Below are 25,132 nucleotides of genomic sequence, written 5' to 3'. Positions count from 1 at the left end.
AAAGTTCACTTATTAAACCGGATATCTTGTTTTTTTTTCCAGTTCACTGCTTTTTTATTTTTGTACAGACATGAGATCGGTTTGATCCTCTCATCTAACTCCCCACCAGACAGAAAACAGGCGTGTATCCAAAAATGTCAAAGTATTCTTCTCAGTTAACTCTCAGTAAATGACATTTAATATATTTCCTGACAGCAGCACCAATAAGCTGCTAAATGGAACAAGAAAAATGAATAAAAGCACACAGTAGACTGCAGGTTTAGCCATCACACATGTGCCACCCGAAAACTCTTAAAATCAACCAGACATGATGAAATTATTATTTTATTATTTAGGTATAAAAAGTATAAAGAAAATGTGACAAAATATATGTTCAAAAATACATGAATTTAAGAAAATTTCCTTGTTTCTATGGCACAAATGGGGGATAAATGGCAACGTAATGTCATGCTCAGTTATCACAAAAGTCATCATCACAGTTGTTTTGGTCAGTGTTGAGACCAGGATTGTTTAACACAACTACTCAAAGACTTTACTTAACAGGCAAAGCTTAATTTGTTAAAACTTCTCTGAACTTTAATTATAATTCAAATTAAACAACTAAATAACTGCTAGAAATAAATAAAGAAACCAAATATGCCACGGTCTGGCACATTCATTGAGAGGTAAATGGAAAGGAAAGCAAAACAATTACTGCAAAACAGAACGCAGCAAAATAATTGCTTTATCTCGATTATCTAGCTTTAATAATCATTCAAAGCCGAAAGTGGTTCTGAAATTAAATTTGATTAATTGCAGTCATATAAAAACAACTATCCAAAAAAATAATAATAAAATAAAAATCCTTGCAATTGTTACTTCAAACACGTTTCTTGCACTTTCACACAGTTGCATCCCTAGCCATCTAATTTAATGAACTGACAACTCATGAAGCTACTGAGCGTTCTAAGTAGTAAATGAGTTTCATCAAGTCTGTGAGACTGACAGGATAAAGACGTGTCTGTGTCACAATGTCTTACCTCCTGGCAGTACTGCAGTATACCTTCTTTGGTTCTTACACAGCTCTTAGTCCCAGATGGGTCTGGTTCCCAGCGGCCGGTTTGAATGTTGATGTGCATGTTGAGCTTTCCACAGAACATCGCCACCTGTGGCTCGGCCACAGCAAACCCTGTGCCTGCGTTTGCTGCCAGTGCCTGCAGAAGGACAAGAGCAAAGAGAGAAATAAGGGTTAAAACACTCAGTCATCATAAAGCCCATAAAAGCTGGGGAATAAGCTGGTTGACAGACTTGAGAAGCTGTCTGCCCCACTCCCATCTCTCATAAACACCATTCTGCATTATGGAGTCTGATCGGATAAACCAGATTCGGATTATGTGCTGTAATACAGAACTTATAAGACATGAAGTATTGCATGTCTTGGCTGCTGCCAACTCTCTGCTGCAGTGCTGAGAGAGCAGAGGGATTCAGACAGGAGACAAATTAATTGCACCTGGGGAATATTTGGCAGGGTGGATGGTTAAACAAGTGGAGGTTTGATTGGATTTGTGCACAACATTTTTAGCTCTGATGTGCACTGAGTAACTAAGAGGCTTCACACAGAGAGCAGGAGATCAGACGGGGAAAAAAACTGCAGTCCGTCACGCCTCACAAACCAGGACATTCCTAGTTGAAGGCAGAGCTTTGATTGTCTAGACCTCCCGGGACCAAAGTCTTTCTACAAAGTAGAGATCATTTATTCTTCAGAGTAAACAATCCACACACTCTGCATCATCAGGTCAGCTGTGCAGACATATTAGAACAAGATAAGCAGGTTTTTCAAGATATTCTGGAAATATATCCATAATATTTCTTTCTTCTAACGCCATTCCCCATCTTTGTTTACTTGCACACCCTTTGATCTTAACTGTTAGCTTCTGCTATCTTTGTATACTCTTCTCTGTTATGATTTCCTAAACAATATACTGTAGTTCCTTTTTAAGCAAGCAGGAAGCACAAACACCCAGATGCATGTCCTTCATTTGATAACTAAACAGCTCTTATGATATCAAATGGACACATTCAAAGCTACTGTGCAGTCATCTGTTGCACAATTGGCTTTCATGTGGCTCGGTGTGTGTTTAGCATGGGTCGTGTCATCGGCTCCTCATTGAAACAATAAGTCACATCCTGCTAATGTTCACGTGATGCTAGTGGTGCTACTGCACAGGCATCTCATATTAATCAGTGAAGCGATGTAGGTCTGCATGCCAAACTGTCCCAAAGCAGACACTAGGGAGTCTCCAGACAGGGAGTGGAACAGAACTGATGCCCACTTGATTGTCATAATATCATCAGACTGAGTAAACACGCTTCAGCCCCAGAGGGAGATCAAGGCAATGAGTGGCGACACATTTCTGACCATTTGCTGGGTTCTCAACACAGAGAAGATGTGGGCAGAGGTGTCGCCGCTGTAGCACTGAGCCAAGGACAAAACAGCTGAAGAGCAACGCTTGAGTAACAGCGTGTTAGACAAAGCTCTCTGTTTAATTCTGTGCAGGCTCCCAGGCTGACAATGGATGCAGAACAGAGTAGAGTGAGGACAAAACAAGTGCTGTGTAATCAGCAGTTGGCTGTGCTGCGTGATGAGCTGCAGAGTTAACCAGAGCTCAGTCTGCTTGCACACAGACAAACACACATCAACTGAATAAAGCTCCAGCCCAACACATACCTACATAAGTATACACGTGCACATTTAGCAACAAGCACATCCTCAAAACATGTCCGTCCACACAGACTACCTGATTATGCCTTTACCCTGCTCCAATACTCCCTCTCTGAACTAAAATAGGCAATCAAACAAGGAATAAAACGGCAGCAAATCTCAAACGGTTAAAAACTGAACACTAAGATTTAGGTTATTATTACAGTTATTGAACTGTAGCTAGATAGAGGCTTACAAAAACAAATACAGTACTGTATACTATATACATTTTCTTTTCTTTGAATTTACTTCCACTTTGTGTACTTATACACACATATAATAATGTTTTACCTGCTGGCCTAACAAATTCTTCTATTTGAAAAATTTTGTAGACTTTGCATGGTGAACTATGTATATTTTTACGCTGTTAAATCCAACAAACTGTTAATTGTTGAAAAGACAGCAACTAGCGAGGATTGACCTGAACAAAAAATTTAAGCCTGTTTGCTCTCCACCTGCTTTCTCAGGTATTCTCAGAGTGCCTCAGGAGCAGAGAGGTGTAGAGGGGATAGTGACAGCCTGACTACAACTACAAGGTTGCCGTTGAAAAACAAGTGTTGGGTGTGTCTCGACACCCCTTTGACTCCCGCTTTATATTTAATTCTTCAAAGACAACAATAGCACTGTAGGAAGAGTGGAGGCAGTTAATACCACTGTGGTAAATCTGCAGTCACATGCCAGTTTAGGAGCCAGACCTGCACAAAGAGCAGTGCAATGGAGGGCGTCTGAGAGCGCGAGAAGTGACACACAGAAAACTAGCTCCTTTGTGGTTCCTGTCTTTTCCGTGTCACCTTTAGAAAACACACGGCGAAATGCACACTGCTACAGGAGACGTAGATTCCTTTGTTCTTGATTCAACATGTCGCACATTTTGGTCCAACTTTGAAACAGACAATTTTTGTTTGGTTGCGACTCAGCCTTGGACAGTCGCTCATCTGAATGTCATTTCCAGAGCAGTCAAGCACACAACTGGAGTGTCATTGTTCCAGTTCTTTATGTCATTCAAGAACGATGTGCTCTGTCAACCCACGAGGGCCAGCGAAATGGAGGTTATATGCAATAATATTTAATTACGTTCTTCAATCTCGATGTGATTCAACATGAAATAGAAGATCAGGCCACTATTTCATTTTTTAATTTTTACAGTACAGCAGCCCTTTGACTGTCAATTATTTTTGCTGATATTTATGATCAGGGTGTAAAAAAATCCTCATGTAATGTTATTGCTAATTCAGCTCGCTAGACCTGAAGGCTTTATACAAACAGAAAAAACAGATTAGATTGCCTGGAGACATGAAATAATAGATTAATAAGTGGGATTAAAAAAAGATGAGCCTTCAGCATATTTTGAAGAGCAAACGGGAGCGTTGGATTGCACTGAAAATCATGCTGTCTTTTGAGATTTTGTTGGCATACAGAAATATGCTTCGATACAAAATATTTTCTTTGTCATGCGTTACCACCATTGTGTGTGTGTGTGTGTGTGTGTGTGTGTGTGTGTGTATCTCTATGCTGCTAAAATACAAAAACAATCTGAATGTAATTTTAACTGCTGAGGCACACACCTCACGGACAAATAAGCCACCGCGCCTAAAAAGTCATCGAGCCCTCTCATCTCTCATTACTGACTCACCGTGAGATGTTATATCGTGTAAGTGTGAACACCTGCTCCTGTGCGTAAGCTCAGCAAGAGGGGAGACAAAAGACGGCGAGAGGGAGTGGAAGCTGGAAAAAGGGAGAGGCGGTGAGACAGAGGAAAGCTCAGGCAAATTGGGTAAACAGCAGCAGGAAACATGCGCCGATTGGCTTATATCCCAGCTTCAAATATTATTCTCAAGTCAATGCAGACTGTAATGGAATAAAGAAGGTGGCGTGAACGCAGGAGAGACAGGCGCTTGTCAAAAGCTGTGTGGGTTGAGGATCATTCAGCTCGTTTTCACTCTTTACTCCAAACACACACCAGTGTGTGTGCCACCGCTTTCCCAGTCCGCCTCCTACACACAAACATGTTTTATTGGTCTGCTCTGAGAGCCGAGCCAAGTTCCACATAAAACAAGCTAAGACATGGCAGGGCATGTTGTGCTGTAACGCATGAAACACTGAATGAACACACAAACAATGCTCCTTTTTATTCCCGTAACAGATAAATATACCACAGATATTAGAGCCTGGCCCTCTAAGAACCAAGCTACACAAACAGAGTGTTTGTCGTTTGAAGGGTAAAACATGAGCGAGTTAAAGCATCTATATCTAGTCTACATTAAACCACTGTTTGCTATACATTGTGTACACATTTGACTTATTTATTGCTGTATTGTTACATAAATATAAAGAAACAGAGAAACACTTCTAATTCTCTTTTACTTCAAAATAATATATTTACAAGATAAATGCTGAACCTAAGTGCAGTGAAATCTCTGTAAAAGATGAATCAACATAAATTTGCAAGGGACAAGATTTTGGGACCAGAAGCATGCTCTCTACGGGGACTGTGGAGAAGAAAATAAGGATGATCGGGTGTTTTCTGATAATGATGCATGATGTAGCATTTTAAAATGTATCTGAATTCATAAGCACTTACTTGTGGCATATGGGAAAAGACATAAAGACATCCACTGTCTTTGCTGAAAGCCCTGAAAAACTGTCCTCCAGAGGATAAGTCATTAGAAGATAATTGATGGTGATTTTCTTTGCTCTGTGTCATTTCCCTTCTCTTTTTACCAACATTTCCTGTTTCGCCCCACTATTTCTATCATGTAATGACAAGAAATGCTGAAAATAATCGACATGACATGAAATGAAATAACAACAAGTCACAGAAACGGTCTAAATGGATTAACGCTTTACATTTACTGAGATGGATTATTTAAGTTCAGGCCATTATCAAGTCTGTGGAGGACATTTTCCCACTGTTTGATATGAAAGGGAGAAAATGATTTTCCATGCAAGCTCTGAAAAGGACTAAATAAAGCCCGATATCGGTAACAATGCAGATTGTGTGCAGAAATAAGAGAATAAGGAAGGTGTAGCTAAGACAGCTGGCACAAAAACATCCCCCCAAAAAAGAAAAGAGAAAGAAACATTCCTTAATGAGGCTTCAGTAAGCCCCTGCAGGACCAGTGCGGGTCAATTATTACATGACCTACCACACAGCATCTGGGCAAAATCCAGAAGAAGCTAATCCAATCTGTGTGTATGTGTATGTGTGTGGTTGTGTGGTCTCAGGTTGACCTGTCAGGCCAGTATGCATGAAAAGCGTGTGAGCTTGGGACACACACTGAGAGAACAGTGGGAAAGGGGAGATGAATACATAAGAGTCATAATCTTCAAAACAGCAGGGTTCGCACCTCAGAGGTGATCCACCAAAGCAGTCACAGAGGTGCAAACTCTGAACGTGCCAAAACAAACTGTACACAAATTTCCTCCGTGACCAGACAGTCGAATAAACGGTGGAGCCTGGCTTCTCTCATAAACAGTTTCTGGTAATCTGCCCATGTTGTGCATAAAAACAGCTACACTGCAGTCCGCTCCAGTGTCAACTGTTCTATAAACTTTTCAGGCCTCACTGAGCGGTGGCAACCGGTCTAATTTTGGCAGAGGTATGGTGAAGCCATTCTCACAGTCTGGCCCCCTTTTAAAAGCAGCTCCAGTACGAGGCACCAGTCAGGATTTCTCATGTTCACAGAATGCTTAGCGTCCATGTGACTCTGCAGAGAAATGCCTGGCATCGTTAATCCACATAATCCTTCCCTCTGGTGACTTAATACTTAAACAAGATATGCAGTAGTGAGAAAGCTGCACTCACATGTACAGGAGGAAAACCTACATGGACAATATACAGGAACATAATAAATGTAATATTGATTTGAGATGTCTTATTGCTTGCAGTAAAATGTGTGACTGAGCAGCCATTGTTTCATTGTGCTAATGTGTGTGGGGGAGCAATTAAAGCACGTTTCTGTATTAGTTTCTATAACAGCCGTTAGTATGGCTTGTTTATTGTTTCTTTAGTTTGTTGCTTCTGTAACTGCATTTTCTTTGAAAGGCAAACATAATTCATTTCCCTTTAAACAATATGCAGTGGTTTGAGTCACTGATCAATAAATACTTTGCTCGGTGTTCAGATTTAGACATGAAAACACCCCCATGAACACGACTAATGAAAAGAAAACATTTTCAGAGAATTTCACTCGTACAGACGGATCTGTGGATAATGTTAGCTCGAAGAAAAGAGGAAGGAGACAGACTTTGGCATTTTTATCTCGTTTAAGTATCGACGGAGCAACTTATGCTGCACAGATCGAAATTTCAGCGGTGACATAAACGCAGATATTTTTCCAAACAAAGCGCTTCATTCGATTCACTTTGGGTGCCGCTGTGGACCGAGACAAGAATCAATGTAACGGACACAGACGTGTTCATGCCGACAGTGATTTGAAGTATGGAGGAGCATTCAGCCTGCTTACGTTTTGCCTATTTAGATTATGAGCTTAATGTGTGCAAAGAAAAGGGGGGTTAAGCTGTTTACCTGAGCCCACTGTGTTGGAGTAAGGTGACTATCACAATAAAAAAGAAATAATGACATGTGTTATAGGAATTACTGTTGGCAGCTTAGAGGAAACTGAATACATGAGGAGTAAGTCTGAGATTAGGAAAACATTATTAAAATGGATATGACAACTTAACAGGAAGTGGGTGACAGTTCAGGGATTAAAAACAAATGACAAAACTTTGATTTATTATCTGGAATTTACTGATTATTTATACCGAAAAGCTGGCAACTATTTCCCCTCGGTCTTATGGTCATGTTTTGCCAAAAGTTTAATTCAATAAGAAACACAGGAAATAGTTTTTTATGAGAAGTGTAAACCACGGAATCAAAATCTATATATATATATATATATATATATATATATATATATATATATATATATATATATATATATATATATATATATATATATATATATATAAGCTAACTTCTTTCAGTAAGAACGTAACATTTATATTACACACACACACACACACACACACACAAATGTAGCTGTGATTCCTGCCAGTCGTGAAGCCCATGGGAAGGCTGGGCGTGAGCCACTGGCACCATCACTACACAAACAACAGATAACAGACGAGAGGTGGGGGAGAGACTTTCAGCAGCACTGTGACAGTGACATTTTCCTACTGACCAAACACCTCTGCCACCTCCCACCCTCAAAGGGTAGACAGTAAAAGCTGAATAACAAAAGGAAAAAGGTGTCATGTTTGTAGAATTGGAATCCAAAGGGCAAACCCTCACTGCAATGCAAATTGGCTCCTCTGTCTGAGCAAAATGGCCTTTTGTCTTCACCATCTAAAGTGTCCTGAGACTACCCTAGAAGGAAATGCCCTATGAGTCACTGCCCCAAACCAACAGTGCAAAAAATGCATTTGCATTTCAGGGAACAGTTGATTCCAGTTAATGACATTCTCCCCTCTAAAGTCAAAACCTAAACATGTGAAAGTTGCACTTCTGCTTCCTCCTCCTTACACAGAAACATTACTCACTGTGATCTTCCTCTATGAGTGTCCTTTTGTCCAACTACAAAGTCTGCATGTGTTTGAGCGAGTGAAAAAAAAAAGTTCTTCTTCAACATTGAAAAAGTCAAAAAATACTTTGAAAACAAAAAAACTAAAGTACAATTGTTTTCAAGGAAAGTTTTTTTGCTCTTGAGTGTGTCTTTCGGTGTTTGTTAGAGTTTAAGGTGACAGGGAGATGCTTCACAGAGGACCGAACATAATACTTCTAATCACTAGCGGTCACCTCTGTATGGTTCATTAACCTCCCATCATTCACAGCCAGACTGAACCGGACGTGAGAGAAAAGTCTCTTCCTTCTCCTTCAAACTGTCACATGGGAGCAGAAAAATACTCTTACCACACCCTTGAATTATCCATGACACACCAACCCCAACCCCAGCCTCAGATAAGACAGTCAGCTTATTAGTAATTCTCTATGCTCCTCCACCTGTGCTTGATTGAACATGCCATTGATAATGAGACTGTGTGGGACTGCTTCAAAGTGTGAAAGAGTAAAAATACAGTCGTGTAACCATATGCATTTCATTTCTCGAGCCAGGAAAATGATTCAAATTTGACAATGAGTTGATCAATTAAGGAGAGTTCAAAGGATGATTGATCTCAGTGAGATGCAATAAGGAAATTTTTACCTTTCTGACTCAAGATGTATCATCAATCCAATTTTCTAACAGCTTGTCCAACTATGACTGAGCCTTTCCGCCCGGATATGTTCAGCACAAGGTTAAGACAGAGACAGACTCACATCTACAGTCAGTTTAAAATCACTACTTAACCCAGTATTTTTTTTTAAAACTGTGAGACAGGAGTAAAAGTAGGTTGAAGAAATGTGGTTCATGTGCGTTGAGATTTAAAAAAAAAAAAAAAAAAAAAAAAAAAAAGAGGGGGAAAAAAAGGCCTAGAAGACGGTTTTGTGCTTGCTGACTTTTATCTTGCTGAAATTCGAATTGGATCCTTTATAAAAAAAAAAAAAAAAGAAAGAAAAAAAAAAAAACAAAAAAAAAAAACTTGGTTATTCCCACAAAAAGCCACCGAATACCATAACATTCATGTCTTTGGACTGTGGGAGGAAAGTGGAACACAGGAAAAAACCCACAACAACATGCAAACTCTACACAAAAACCCCAGGTGATCAGCACGTTCAAACTCAGAACCTTCTGGTAGTTGTTAGGTTGTTAACAAAATCAGTTGTTAGGTTCTGATTTTGAGCAGTCTGACTGGCTGCTAGCTTTGTATCTGGGATGTGTATGTTTTCATGTTTGAGTGTGCATGTGTGGATCTTCTGAGAACTCTGGTTTAGTCCCACAGACCAAAGACATCCATGCTAGGTTTACTGGAGGTTCTAAATTGGCCTTTAGCTCTGCAATGGACTGAGGACCAAAGTGTACCCTTCTCTTTGACCAACATGAGTGATTTTGTTCAGAGTGCGATACTCTCCAAAACATGAAATATTAGCAAAAATAGGGGGTTACTACACATTTGTTACATTAATAAACAGAAAATAAATATGGGTGTGAAAACCACATTGATATAGTAGAGCCGTTTTCCTTCTGCAACACTGCTCTACTATATCAACGTTATTTTTAGTCTATTGGTAGGTGGCTACCAGGCATCATGATCATAATATATCCCGTCATAATATTCACGTTTTCTGGATATAAATTTTTTTATTGGGAAATTAAAATAATATGTTGCTACAAATGTGTCATTTTAATGGCTCATTGGTGAGTGTTTTCTTGGAAACAGGATGACATCATATTTTATACTGATAAGAACTTTGAGGGGTCTAAGATGTACTCAACTTCCAAGATTTTGTGGACTATAGCAAAACACTTTAAAGTTATTTTTTAACTGCAAAGTAAAGTGTTCACTGGTGTTAATCTTCCACATGTTCTATGTTAAAACAAAGTTAACAGTTCCTGAAACGAGCCAGATTTTAGCTGAAACTCGGATCTCTTGCTCTGTAAGGCTGATATGCTTGATTAACGGAGATAAACATCAATGAGACTCTTTTGTAATTAAAATCTAGCTAAAGCACGCGCACTTCGCTGGTTACAGGCTAACAGTTGTGGTGATTGAGCTGTGCGGGTCTGCCTGTATGCCAGGGGGAGATAACATGGCCTCTCTCCAGCTTACAGCAAACGGACGTGAATAACGACTTGTTCAAATGTCTCGTCACTATGGAAACGATCTACAAAAGCATCCCAGCTATTCACACAGACGAACATTGGGTCTGCAAGAGGAAAGAGAGAAGAAAAGAAGGAGAAAGAGAAAGAGGGGAGAAAATGATGGGGTGAAAGATTGAAGAAGTGGAGCAGGGGAGAGCGAGGAGAAGAAAGCAGGGAGACAGATCATTAGAAGCGACAGAACGACAGGACAGAGACAAAAGAGGGTGGTTCAGAAGAAAAAAAAAGAGAAAAAAAAAATGGATAAAGAGGGAATGAGGCCACAGTTACAAGAGACTGGCATATGAGCCAGTGTGGCAGAGAGGGAGAAGAGCTGCGAAGGCTGAGTGAGTGGCACTGGGGATAACACAACAATAACAGCTGCTCTGCCCCGTTTGGTGCATTCAGCAACACTCTGTCCTTGTGTGCAAACATGAAAATGACCCTCAGCTCTATAGGATTTTGCACATTTTCCCTGGCGTTCACACATATACAGAGCAGACGTACAGTAAACAAAGCTATGTCTGTGCTCGGGACTCTCCTGAACAAAACAAAAAAAAAAGTGCACTCATTGCCATGGCAGTGTGCGTCAGTCTGTTCAGCAATGCCACAAGCAAATACTGCACCAACTGCTGCTGGTTCCTTCTAAAATACTTACCAGACAGTGAGTCACGGCTTGACTTATGGGAGGAATCCTGATCAGGGGAGGTAAATACTAAACAGTGCTAGAGTTTCAGGACAACTGCATGCCACATACACTGTGACTTCAAGAGGTAAAAAAAAACAAACATATGAAGTGATTGATCTTAGCTGAGTTATTAGTTATTATTAGTAATGGTCAAGTGGCAACATCGGGGGCTTAAAAAAAGCCAGGGTGGAAGTGCAAAAAACTCCAAGCCTTAAAAACACTATGACATCACCAATTAACCACATCAATCTTCTACATTTAGTATAAGGTAGCGCTAGAGGGACAAAGATCAATTTGTCAAGACAAATGAATCCCAAACTATCCTGACTCGAATAAAAGCAGTTTATAAATTAGAGATGTCACAATATGTTGCCCATGATAGCACTGTTACAAGATACAGTGATGCTGCAACAACAGATAAATTACTAAACACTCATATCAACACCATCTGGGTAACTGAAGAAGAATAAATCACCCAAAACAGGCAAAAGGTAGGAATTTAGTTTTTTTTTTTTTTTTGTGTTTTCAATGTTTTTATTATAGTTCTAGCATGAGAGGTCATGATGTTGAGATACTGCAAGTCAAACTGTGAGGAGAGCCCATTTAGAGCACAAGTAGGTGTAAATACAAATGGATTTGATAATTCAAGCACTTCAAAATGAAGCGATGCAACAGCTGTATAGGATTGTGTCAGGTGCTGAATATACTGCACTGCTATTTATCATATAAAAAGAAATTTCTAGGTAAAACTGCAGCATCAGTGGGAAAGTCAGTGTTTATCCAAGTTTACAGTGTGGTTATACTATTTCTGCAATATGTGAAACGATTTAGAGGTGAAAGATTATGGGAAATAAGGTTGCAAAACAGGGCTGAGTTTGACTACATTCACATACATTAGCAAACATCCACCCACCTTTTGCTTATCCAATTCAGGATCGTGGGGGGACTGGGGGTGTATTTTAAATTAAATGGCTGTTGCAAATACAAATAAGGAAGAATAACTAGCTCATTAACTTTACTAAAAACATCATTACCACCACCTGTCAAACCTCCAAGCTGCCCACAAATGTGGTGATTTAACTGGAAAAAGATATTTGGATGCACATAAAGATCTGACTTTTACCAGATGTTCATTCCAGTTGAGAATGTTTTTAAATCTTTCCATGCTGATGTACGATTCCCTGACAGGAATGAAACTAAATTAGTCTGGACGAACATGTGTGAAAATGGAGGACCTGCAAGTCAGAGTATTTGTCTGTTGGCTTTTTGTGGTGAAAAGCCGATGACTGCAAAATCGCTTCAGCCATCAAAGTGAGAGCAAATTCAAATTCACATTGTGTCTGAATGCAGTCTGCTTTAAACTTTTCACAGAGTTAAAAAGATCCCAGGCGGGCTGACTTTCACAAAAGCATCACCACATTGCTTCACCCAGACTCTGTATGCTTAGCAGCCAATTTTAAGATTTAGCTGGTACTCTGACCATTTTTGCAGCTTCCTAATATATACAGTCACTCAATATCATTTCCAAATGTAGCACTGTCAAGCAGCTGGGACCCTATTAGTAGGCCTTCATAGTCACTTCACATTTTCAGTCAAAGCCTGAAAATGCATCTCTTCAAGATGAACTTCATGGCAGCCTCTCACTGCTCAATCATACAAATGCCATCTCTCTTTTTCCCCTCCTTTGCTTGCTATAAACTGCTCTAACAAAAAAAGAAGGCTGACATCTACTTCACTCATGTTTGTTTTCCTCTCCTCTCTTAAAGGATCACCGTATTGTCACAAGAATATTGCCTGCGTGCTGTCACTCTCATCTCTGTACTCCTAACTGTATGCTCCTTGTTATCATTACCTTGTAATTATGCTACGTCTCATTTTAAGAGGTTGTGGACACAAGAGCCGACTAAAAGGCTAAAAGTGGAGAGATACTAGGCCAAGAGGAAAGAAAAAAAAACACTGTTAATTAGAGCAAAGTACTTTTTTCCTTCCAGTCTTTTCACTGGGGAGAAGGTGCGTCTGGGCTATTTATATGCAGCTCCAGTTGGTGGGCCAGTGGGGTCTTGTCTTGCAGGCTCGCCCTGACCAATGGAGCTCATTCAGAGAAAAAAAAATAAACACTCACAAACTTGATGAGAGTCTGTTGTTTTGTCAAGAGAAACGATCCTCATTAGGACTGCATTTCATTCGATGAAGTGTTACAACAGTGAGCTCAGAGTGGGATTACAACGGTGAAATAGATTTAAAGGTTCATTCGCTTGATAAAGAATTCTACCAGAAAGCTGATTAAAACAGGTAAAAACCTGCTTCTGTGACATTTACATTGCAAATAAGGTATTCAAAGTGATTCCAGTCTGCAATGGCATGTTTACAGGACAAGCAGGTAACGTGGGTTTATATAGTGAGTTACCTGATGTTATTGTAGGTAGTGTAAGAGCCGTGTGATATTTACATCATCATTTCATCAATAAATATAGGGAGTAGGCAGCATGGTGGCATAGTGGTTAGCCTCACAGCAAGAAGGTCCTGGGTTTGAATGCACCAACTGGTTGGGTGAAGGATTGTGGGAAATAAGGTTGCAAAACAGTCAGGGTTTTCCCCGTTTCTGTGTCCATTTTCCTCAGGTCTATGGCAGCTGGGGTAAGCTCCACCCTCCTGTAACCCTTAAGTGGATATGGGGAGGTGGATGGATGGAAATATAAGCAGCGTTAAACTCTGTGGTGTTATCCTGCCAGCTATCTAAAGCTAATCATGTGGTTCAAGAAGACATGATGTGTGTTGCCTCCTGCACGCTCTTTCCAGGGAGCCCTCTCAACTAAATCAAAGTAATTGCAGTAGTGAAAATCTATTTGCAGCGATCTATCTTCTGCTCTGTGCTACAGGTGAGAAAGGACAACTTCAGACAAAGTGCTGACTTCATTCTCCTGATATTGTCTGTGTTCATGTGGGAAAATGGCTAAAGAAACAGATCTAAGACTTTGAGTGCCTCTGAGATTAGAAAATACTGCCAAGGGTTTGTAGAAGTTCTCACAGCTGTGATGATTTTATCCTATCACTGCATTCATTTGGGAATCCGTGGTGAAAGGCCTTCTGAATGCAGAATGAATTTTTGTGGGTTTTTTTTAATTTTTATCGCCAACGCCCACAGTGTTAGTACCCCCAGCTGTGCTGGCAAACTGAAATCGATAACAGGGCTGCATTGTGCATTGCTGCAAATCAACCTGTTTCTTTACTGTACACATGAACATGATCGATACATTCATGGAAATGCTGAGTCTGACTCTCTACACCATACATGAGTTGATAACTAATACAAAGGTAGAATTTGCCTTTAGACAGTATGGTTAGATGGTCCAAGTGTATCAGAGACAAAAACACGAGTCCATGCAAAGTGTGCATCATGTATCCATAACCTGAGTCCAACAGGTTAACCAAAGGGACAAAAAAAAAGAAAAAAAAAAGGCCACGGATACGATTAACGTGTCCACTCTGTGACATCACAGGAAAAAGGTTTTCACTCCTCTCCATTTAAATCTTCACGCAGGCTTCCCCTGTAATACATTTTCTCACATGAGTGCTGTCAGTGCTGTGTGGTCACACCATCTTTCTCTCAGCTGTTATCTGTGGCACGTCAGACACACTGAGCTGCTGTTCAGATGCCCGTTTGTTCAGTTACTGATGGCTGACATGAGGATGCCTGCTGCATCCTGTGTTTTATTATTCTTTCATTGTGAGGGCAGGAGCTGCTGCTGAAGCGAGGCGAGCAGAGCAGAGCAGGAGGGAAATGAAGAGCCATTTCCACCACAGCCCCTCTTGACATAGATTTCAGACGGCATTCATCTCCCTGGAATATTTCTCCAACCCGTTCACCTCTCCAGCCCTATCAAACATTGCCTGAGGACCATCCACAACCATCATAATATTGCATTTGGTCTTCCCTCCTACCTGGTTAGATTAGCTACATACAGAGCAGATTGGTTTTTCTCTGGTGGATGAGCGGGAGGCAGCGAGCACAGTGAATGGAGCAGTAGATGGAGGAAGGAAGCAAATTTCTTTTGATTCTGCTTGGGGAGTAGAATTTGCAGTGCATGCTGCAAATTTGGGAAGAAACACGTCAAGTGATTGCAAGGGGCTGACTAAAGCTTCCTTGTTAGTCCAATCACTGTCAAGAGAAGTCGGGGAGGGAATACAGCAACAAAGAGGTGCTGAAGGCCAGAGGCAGGGCTGAAGAATGCTACTATTAGAGAATAAAACAGAGTCTGCCATCTATCGCAAAACCATTTCAATAATTATCCATCATGAAAAATTGATCTGCGTCTCTCCTGGGCTGGCTCGTAAAGCACAGCAATGAGCTGTCACAATAGCTTTAAAATGGGAAATAAAGAGACTATAAATTGGTGATTGCTACTTAAGAGTCACAATTCTTACTTTGAGTTTTTTTTTAAATAGGTAATTGAATTTAAGAATTTATCATTTTGTGAAAAACAGCAAAACATGCTGAAAATTCAGAGTCTAAGATCCTTGATGTTTTGTGCACAGAAGGTTGGCATATGGATTAAAATAAGTTAGAGAAATTACTGGAAATAAGTCTGGTGCTGCAACGATCAAGTGATAATTACACCGAGGGCTTTACCCACAGCTTGTTGCTTAGCTGCGAGCTAAACAGGTGCATGATTGCATAAGTAATGTACCGGAGTTTAAACCATTTCTTCCAGGAAGAAGATAATTGCTTTTCATTTTTGCACTAATGACTCAAGGACTGCGATGATTGAGGTCCATTTTCAGGTGAATTTATTGCAGCATCTTCACAGCTGCGCGGTATGCTGAGCATGCGTGTCTCTTCTGCAGAGCTCCTGTCACCACAATCACCCATTCTTCTCTTCTGCCCACTAAAAGCTCTCAGCATGAGCAATCCCTTCAATCCTTCATCCCCCTCCTTTCATCTCTTTTCACTTTGAGTGCTCTGGACAACTCTCTGCTAGCCTATCTCCTCTTCCCTCAGCCATCTCTATACATTTACCTCTCGGCCTGTTTTTCCCGCTCTGTCCGTATGTCTCACTCCCTCTTTGAGGCATGTGAGCTGGCGACCCTCTCAGCCCTCTCTATCCCAGCTTACGATCCACGTGTCCTGGAGCGGATTACATTCTTGACATCACTATGCCAGATGTTTATGACTAAAATAGACATAACATCTAACCTCACCACTAAGTCAAAAGAATGCATATATACTTGGCTTGACAGGAGGCTCCTCTGTTGTAATAATAACAACATTAATAATACGATTTATACTAAAAAAAAAAAATGTTTCTTTCCTCACAACTGCTTCCTTCTTGTTACTTACTGCTAAATTTACCATTTTCTCATGTTTTCCCTTCCCTTCAGATTCTTCCTCCCCTGTATATTCTTCTCCCAGCTCTTTCTCGCGAACCAGTGGAGATCAAATAGCCGACACGCTGTCCGGTGTAACATACACATTAGCATGATTAAACTGGCCATCGGCTGCGCATTTATTAAAAGCCCCTGTGTGGGAAGTGCTTTTTAGTCAGTGAGTTGAGTAAACATGGATGGGCTGTGTGTTTGCAAGTGTCATGTGTGTGGTTAGCCTAGTGGCACCAAGGCGGACAAGTTAATGAGTTAATGCAGGCTTTTTGTGAGGGATTTGAAGTCATGTTATGAAGCGATAGCTCAGTTAAAAGTGATAACCAGGCACGGAAAAGCAGGTGGTGGGGAGGACTCCAGAAGTGGCATCACGGGAGATTTGGAGCTTAGGCAACTGTTAGACGTGGCTCAGCTTGTTTTGAACTATGTGCCTGTGTTTTCTACAGGCCACTTTATGTGGATGCAGACTCTTCCCCTACTTTGTACTGCACTCTCAGCAGTTTAAAAGGGGAGGATTAGACACAGGAGTGTGCCTCCTTCTCGTCTGCTAGAGCATAGTCACCTAATCTCTCATGCTGAGGAGAGGGGATTTTGGAAAAATGACCTGTGCTCCTTCACTTTCTTTAGCTTCTCTTCTTTTCATGTCCTCCAAGTTGAGTGAAAACACAACTGGATCTTTCCTTCCTACCTTGCATCCTTCCTTCCTTTCGTCACTCCCACTCTTGCCTTTTCATTTTTCTGCTGGATGACTTCATGCTCATCAGCATGCAGCACCACACCGCTGCTCCTCAGAACCAGGGAGGCTGGCAGACAGGCAGGCAGACTTGTCAATAAAGGAACCAGTAACAGGGTACCTCAGCAAGGCCTCCAGCCCTGTCACTGATGTCTTTCTCAGCTGCCTGAACTCCCTCAATTAATGAGCATGTAATTGTTGAGCAAGCAGAAGAGAAACTGGGGAAGTGAGGAGGAAAAAGCAGCTATGAGGTGAGAGGTGCAATTGACGAGTAGTATATTGAGAGGAGAGCCGGGTGAAGGAAGCACAAGGACGGACTGTTCTAGTGAACAAAGTAAGACATAAAATAGCCAATTTGTCCAAAATGTGCGGTGCAGTAGAGAAGAGAGCAGAGGAAGAACATAGTGTAGTGTCTAAATCAGAGGGCTGGCGGGGGGAACGGTGCTCAGCATGAGCCGACCTTGACAGCAAGCAGCTTCAAGGGCAACATGGAAATATCACATTCGCTCGCTATAATGCAGCCATGAGTTGCGGTGAGGCCATCCTGGGGCGGGAGTGCAGCCAGAAAACTGCTGGAGAAAGGAGGAGATCAAGGGCATGTAGCAATGTTTCCAAAATGTGTGACAACAGGAAATGATAGCAGCTTACAGATTCACGGTGTATGAGGAGACGGTTGTTGACCTGTCCAGTGATACCAGGGATTTGACTCTGATGCCACAGCCAGTTTTAACATTGTGGGGTTCAGTATTAAGAAACCAAATGAAAAATGCAAACGTCAAGTAGCCTGCCCCGTTTTACTCTGACATCCAGTAAATAGCAAATGGTAGCATTTTGACTACAGGAGCTCCCCCACAGGAGAAGAGACCTTTCCAGCTGACAAACCTGGTTATAAATAAAGTCTAAATGATTAACCACCCCAAAACATCCATGCTTTCTAAAGGATCAGAAAAGTTCAGGGAGAGGTCGGCTATGCTAAAATGTCACTGATTAGTCAAGCGCAGTGGTGCTGAAAGCGGTTGTGTTGCTGGTCAACAACAATGAAACAGCCCAAGAGGTTTTACAACCAACAAAATTCCAGCACTTTCCCTGAAGACACCCAGAAGGTATTTGAAGACTGACCAGCTTAATGTTTGTGACTTTTAGCACTGCTGTTCAAATGCAAATCCCAGATCTGAGTTAATTGGACTCCTCTCTATCACTTTGTCACAAAAGTTAGAGAACAAAATACAACTTTTCAAATGAAGTCATTTTATCATACAAAATATCAAATGTTCATTTTCCCAAATGTGGAGCACTGACAGACCAGCAGTCTGAATCTTACTCACAGGAACATTATCATCAATGAACTGCGAGACAGCCTTCATTATTCTCATATTACAAATTTACATGTACCATAAGCCCTGAGGATTTCATGTTAAAATGGATTTTCAAGAGAAAGAAAATATTAAAAGTCCTACATTTTATATTAAATTCATTTTTCGTCACTTACTGAAGTTGTATTCTTTTTCTCTCTAACTCTGATTGCTATTTGGAGGCATGCTATGGATGGCGACTGAGTTTGACTTTGGCCGCGGCATGCAGTGTCGCTCTCCCATGACCACCCAAGCTGACTTTAAATGAATCTGTGCTCTGATTGCAGAGCTCCCTGCCTCTCCTACTCCCCTGCAGATCCTGAGCAGTGGAGCAGAGACACAGCCCACACGTCTGTATTAGCCTGCGCAGCTCCAGGCAATGCAAGGGAGGCCATCTTTACCAGGGGAACATGATGGATGTAATATAGATATGCTTATCTGTCATTAAGCTCTGCTCTGCCCTCCCTCGGCCTCTCAGCAGGGGGAGAGCAAAGGGATTTCAATCAGACTAGTGAAGATTATAACTCTAGTGAGACGTGCTGAGGCCAAAAGCTAATCAGTCATGTCCCTATAGAGAAGGCACATACTTCACAGCAGGAGCATCCATCTCCAAGCCTGTCTACTACTCGCTTTTTGTCAACTGTCTGACCTTGCTTTGCCACCTCCTGTTCCTTTCCCTGCAGTGTACGGCCCGTCAAACCCTGCTGCGGTATCCTGCTACTTGTCTGGGTGAGATCCCAAATCTAAATCAGCACAATGACAAATAGTATGAGGCTGACAAATCCCTTTGCCCTCACATGACTGGGCCGCAGAGCCTGCCTGTCAGCTCCAAGCACCTCAATAATAGCGCACTGATTCTAAATATGAAACATAAGGATGGGATGTGATGAACACTGAGGGGAGTGGTTGGAGGGAAGGTGGGGAATGGAGAAGGTGGAGTTTGCTGAAGGCAGCTAGCAGCTCACAAGGCTCTATAATTAGCTGCAGAAGATCAAATGACTTTTAATGGGTTTGTCTGAAAACAGCAGACTATTTCAGATTTCTGCTCGGAGCCATATTCATATCTCATCAAACTAATGGAATTCTCTAGAGTGCTTGATTGGGATTTATCTCAGATCAAAATGGCTGATTGAGGTGTGCAGCAGAAGCATTCATTAACTGCAGTTTTGTAATGAAAAAGAAAAAAAGTCCCATTTCAGGCCAGAAATGCATAAAATTGAAATGGCTCTAACAAAAAAAAAATTAATTTACACATAATGTCAAACAAAAGTCCTCCAACTTGTGATCTGACAGCACTTCTAAATTCACGGCTTGATGCGCAGTCATTGTTGCTTCAAGAGTCATTTCGCAGTGGGCTGATAGTAACTCTTGTAACAGATAATGGAAACCTATACTGGTCATTGGTTGGAGAATTAAAAAGACAAATACTACCAGGATGATAAGAGGGTCAAAGCTTGGCTAATATCAGATCTGGCTGGATGAAAGTTGGGTACCGAATGCTAAGTATACTTCCTAAAAATCAAGCCCAGAGCATGCAGCAATACCCAGTAACACACACTGTGAGCAGCAATGAATAGGCTCAGGGGACTTTTCAGTGCAGGAACAATTTGCTGATTAATTGAGTAACTTACCAACAGAATATGAACTGCAAATTTTAGTTTAAAAAGGCCAGCTTCACCAACATGAGGATCTGCTGCTTTTCTGTGTTTAATTATAAATAAACTAGAATACTGCTTGACAGAACAGGCATCTTATTAGGGCAGGGGTCAGCAACCTTTAACACCCAAAGAACCACTTGGACCAGGTTTCCACGCAAAAGAAAACACTGGGAGCCGCAAATACTTTTTGACATCTAAAATGAAGATAACACTGTATATATTGTTTTTTACCTTTATGCTTTGTGTGAACAACTAAGGTGTGTTGCTTATGAAATCCATGAAGTGCTACAGAGAAAATTACATTTTATTTATGTAATTAACACATTTTGAACTCCTAAAGAACAAAAGGAAAGACATCCAGCTGAACTAAAATGATCCAAACAAAAACTGTTGTGGCGGGGCGTGGTCGGCAGCGCGGCTGCAGGGGAGATGGACGCACCTGAGCGGCACCCGCAATCACGCCTCGCCGCCTTAACGTCTGTGCTATCTATGCTGTTGTGTTGGTATGTGTCGGGCTGTGAGCTGCAAAGCTACAGCCGGCTGTATGCGTACAGCAACCGTGTGTGAAAAGTGGTCAATAAAGAGATGCTGAAAAGCATGTTCATGCAAACATCGTCGGGTCTGCCGTGATATGTTTACAACGACACTTCTGTTCCTGAACCTCTGCGCACAGCGTCTGCAAATCGGGGCTGTACGAAGTCACTTTCATCTTTACGCAGGACTGTAAGCTGTCATCTGTGAGGCGTGAGCGTAGAGCTGGGCGATATAAGATTTTTTCATATCACGATATGTTTTTTTCATTTCAGGCGATAACGATATCTATCACGATATAAGCCAAATAACTATATTTGTAAGATTTAAATGTGCCGTTGCTCACAAGTAAAATGTGAAATAATCAGCAGCTTGTTTTTATTTAAATATTTATTTCCCATAATAAGTTCAACAGGGTAGATGTACTTAAGGAACATGAGACTTTTTCAGATAAATAAAGGCAAATATTGCAAAATACACAAAAGGCAGCCGCTAAAGCGTTTAAGTTTCAAAATAGAACAAATGAAACAGACTAAATTGTCAATTCCACTTAGAAACAAAATATTAATTCTAAAAATAAATCTTAGTTTGTTTTACAGAAGAACAGACAAAATTGACTAACTTTTGTCAATATCAAATAAACTGAGAACTAAAAGGAAATTCTCAATCTCTCCTTGTTGTATAGCTTAGCTTTTCAAACAGTTTTAACAGTTACTTTAGTCTGACAAAAGCCGAATGACGAATTAGCGCTTCCAGTCAGAGACTGAGGCTACGTCCACACGTACACGGGTGTTTTTGAAAACGGAGATTTTCCGTTTTCGTTTTAAAAAATAATCCCGTCCACACATAAAGGCAGAAATGAAGGAAAACGCTGCTATGAACATGCCAAAGCAGCAGGTGGCGCTAGATTCCTAACCGTGTAGAAATGTTGGCCAATCAGAAGTCTAGAAGCCTCGATGGGAAAAAGTAAACAAAGCTGGGGCATAGAAGCAGAACCGAGTGGTATGTGTGGAGGGACAGTAACTGTGTGTATATGTAAGCATTTAAACACTGCAGAGAGTAGAATTAACAGTAACAGTATTGTAGAAATTCATTTCACCGAAACAATAACGTGGCGCACAGTGTGACGCATGCACCAGTTTATTGTATTTCCAGACTTGCTTTCGGCACAATTTACAGTGCACGCTACTCTGTTTTTTGTCAGACTTGAAATAGCCGAAATACCTTCACACTACGGAACTTCTATGGCTCTTCCGTTTGACAATCTCTCCGGCATTGGAACCATCATCTGTTTTCTCTTCGGTAACCTTCGGTCACGCTCGGTTGATTTTTCTAGTCGGCACACTAATTTCCTCCATTACCCGGGCGGTACGGTGGCTGGCTGCTTCCCAAACAAATACACATGTGCAGCTTGGCACTTGTGCTGTACGTAACAAGTCACGTGACGTGACGCTGCGGCTGTGATTGGTTTGGCTCTGCGCTACTTAATTTGGATTGGCTGGTTTTTTTTTTGGTTTTTTTTTTGGTTTTTTAAGAGGACAAGAGCGGCGAGGTCGATCGCGATAGGTTAATTTTTCGATCGAGAAAAAGTTATATCGCGATACATATCGTTATCGTTCTATCGCCCAGCTCTACGTGAGCGGTGTTTGTTTTTAACATAGACGGTGGAGAATAGCTGCTGACATAATTTGGATCCGAAGATCCGTAACTGGCCTACCTGGGGTTGAAAGTCTCGATAAAGGCACGGCGTTTCGCCGGGTATACCGGCTTCCGCGAGTGTGACGCTTATTTTGAGCGATGAAAAAAAATAATATAATATAATTTTATTTTTATATTTCAATATTACAATAATCTTCCAATTTAGAACTACAAGTTAAAAAATAACTAACATAAATAAAATACACTTCAGATTTATTTTCCCAAACCACGCGGAGCCGCACTATAAGGACTAAAGAGCCGCAGGTTGCCGACCTCTGTATTGGGGCATTGTGAAAGAAATATGATTTGTAAAGACAAGTTCAATTCCTTCAAAATGAAAATTGAAAAACACTGAAAAATAATCCCCATTCACAAGTCTGTCCTTTTGCCTACCTGACCCTGTAAAATAAACATATATTCCTAAAAATATTTAAATGTAAATATCCTGAAATACTCCCTTATTTCCAAACTACACTACATTCCCATGTTTTAGCCTGTCCTTAATCTATACAACACACAAAAATCTATCATTTATTCCCATTGTCAGGGCAGGGAGGGGATCGGCAGCCTGTAGCTCTCCACCATGCATGAAGAACTATTACTGAATTAATTGCAGTGCATGAATATAGGAGCAGAACACATAATTATGGGGGCGCAAAACTCAAAGGAAAAATGTTTTTCTGTATTCGATCAAAAGAAAAAACACATCTCATGCTTCAATGCCAGGTTTTCCCTTTTCACTTTCTCTCTTTTATGGGTACAATCTTCCCTTGTTATGTCTTAGTCCCCAGGGGAGCATCCTACAGGGCTGCTGTTTGTCCTTGGCCACGTTCTCCTTGACAAAGTGCTGTATCAGACTGGTTGCTAACAGGGCCGTCACAAAGCTCGAGTACCAGCGATGGCGACGGCGGCAGCAGAAGCAGAAGCACCCGAAGCAGGCCTCTCTCTGGGGGTATATAGTTACACTGCAATGCTTCTATCTCTTACTGTTCTGACATTTTCATCTCTTTACACACACAGAGGAGGGGAGGGGGCAAAAAAAGGATAAAAAAAAAAAAGGATGAAGTCTGTGCTGTCCTTGGTTTCAATTTGGATGATAGCATTTCTACTACAGGCACAGAAGCAAAGTGGGAAGAGATATGTAGGAAGCCCAGTAAGCAGGGAGGGAGCTGGAACTAGCATGCTCTGTTTTCCCTGGCAGCGGGTGGAGCATTTGTGCAGTGCTCTCAGCAAAACAGAGCACTGTGGCAGCAAAATAGCTTGCCAGTCATTCAGCCTGCTTATCAAGACAAGACTACCACCTTTCCCCCATTAACCAATCAAAAAAAGGCACTCTGTGCTTATACCTGTGCATGCAGTTTAAGTTAAGAGAAAAACCTTATCAAATGGGACCCAAGCCATCCCAAAACAACAACAGAGCAGTCACTGTGTCTGTGATCATCCCCATCATGCCCCAAAGCACGTTCAATGCGACACCAAGACACAACACACCAAAAGATATGACCTCCCAGCATGCTGCAAGCACACACCGTGGAAAATAATGACAGACACAAATATAGCCACACACAAAAAAAGAAAAACAGACCAGCCCACAAGCTCTCTCACACACAAATAAAGAAACGAAAAATGGCATCCAAGAAAAGACATCAATTATGATTGAAGTTTGGAAAACTAGGTCTGATTTCACTCCTCTTGTTTGCCAAGAGACGAAACTCAGTTGAAGATGGGTTCAAACAGATTGAGGGGGGGAGGGGGGAAGGGGGGGGGGGGGGCAAAACCCCCCCAAAAAAAACAAAACACACACCCCTTGAGTAATTTTTGCTTTTACATGTTGTGATGCAAATGAACATGCAAACAGCAGGAAACAATGCCTGGCACACAGTTAAACTGGCTCTTTGATTCTTTGCTGCCTGCCTCTATCTTATCCCACTGTGTGCAAGTAAAAAAAGAAAAGAAAAGAGGAAAAAAAAAACCCCAGACAAATCAGTGCAGAGGCCTCGCTCGCGCCTGCACATGACTCATTGATCTGCACACCTGAATAAGACCAGGAGCGAGGGGAGGGGACAGTAGACAAAGTCCTCCTCTCATATGGACAAGCAGGGACTAAGGGTGAGACAGGTGGGGCCATAAGCACAGACACGAGTGCACTGTAACTCATAGATAGCACACCAGATATTTTATTCATGGGAAGAAAATTTCAAGCAGCAAGAGTGACTCACTGAGCTGCGGGGACACACAAACACACACAAACCCACGTTCAAACCGAGTAGGGGGTTGACAGGGTTTATCCAGCCCACACTGACTGACTTCTCTTTGTCAAACAGAAACTACATTAAAAAATAAAGTCCGAAATGGCAGGGCTCCTTTAAAACGGATTAAAAGGCATGTGTTTGTCTGCTGAACTCGCCACAGTGTATAGTTACTTTCAGTGCTATCACAGGAACAGAGCTGCTCACAGCACAATAAAGTGAGGCCTTTGGACTTCAGGCTATGCATTCCTGAGCACTGTGGCATACAAACTGACATCTTGGCATCTGTGCTGAGCCAGGCTATTGTTGAGAATACACAGACACAGGTGTAGTGCCGTTCACCTTGACTGCATATACATGGGGTAGAT

At 41.3% G+C, this 25,132-nt stretch overlaps 1 protein-coding gene across 7 annotated transcripts in view; it reads right to left on the bottom strand.

Annotated features, from left to right (window-relative positions):
- The window catches only part of aplp2 (amyloid beta (A4) precursor-like protein 2), a 53,386-nt gene that overhangs the window by 23,646 nt on the left and 4,608 nt on the right, over positions 1-25,132 (bottom strand). For all 7 annotated transcript variants that reach the window (XM_085244096.1, XM_085244089.1, XM_085244094.1 and 4 more), the window contains exon 2: positions 1,020-1,193. In XM_085244096.1, coding sequence (XP_085100222.1) covers positions 1,020-1,193 — 174 coding nt within the window. The remainder of the gene's footprint in view (positions 1-1,019; positions 1,194-25,132) is intronic.

Source organism: Mchenga conophoros, linkage group LG14, assembly GCF_057382185.1.
Source record: "Mchenga conophoros isolate Kocher_MC1m ecotype Shallow Benthic linkage group LG14, M_conophoros_male_GT1.1, whole genome shotgun sequence".
NCBI classification, from domain to species: domain Eukaryota; kingdom Metazoa; phylum Chordata; class Actinopteri; order Cichliformes; family Cichlidae; genus Mchenga; species Mchenga conophoros.
This window is presented reverse-complemented; position numbering and strand designations above follow the sequence as displayed.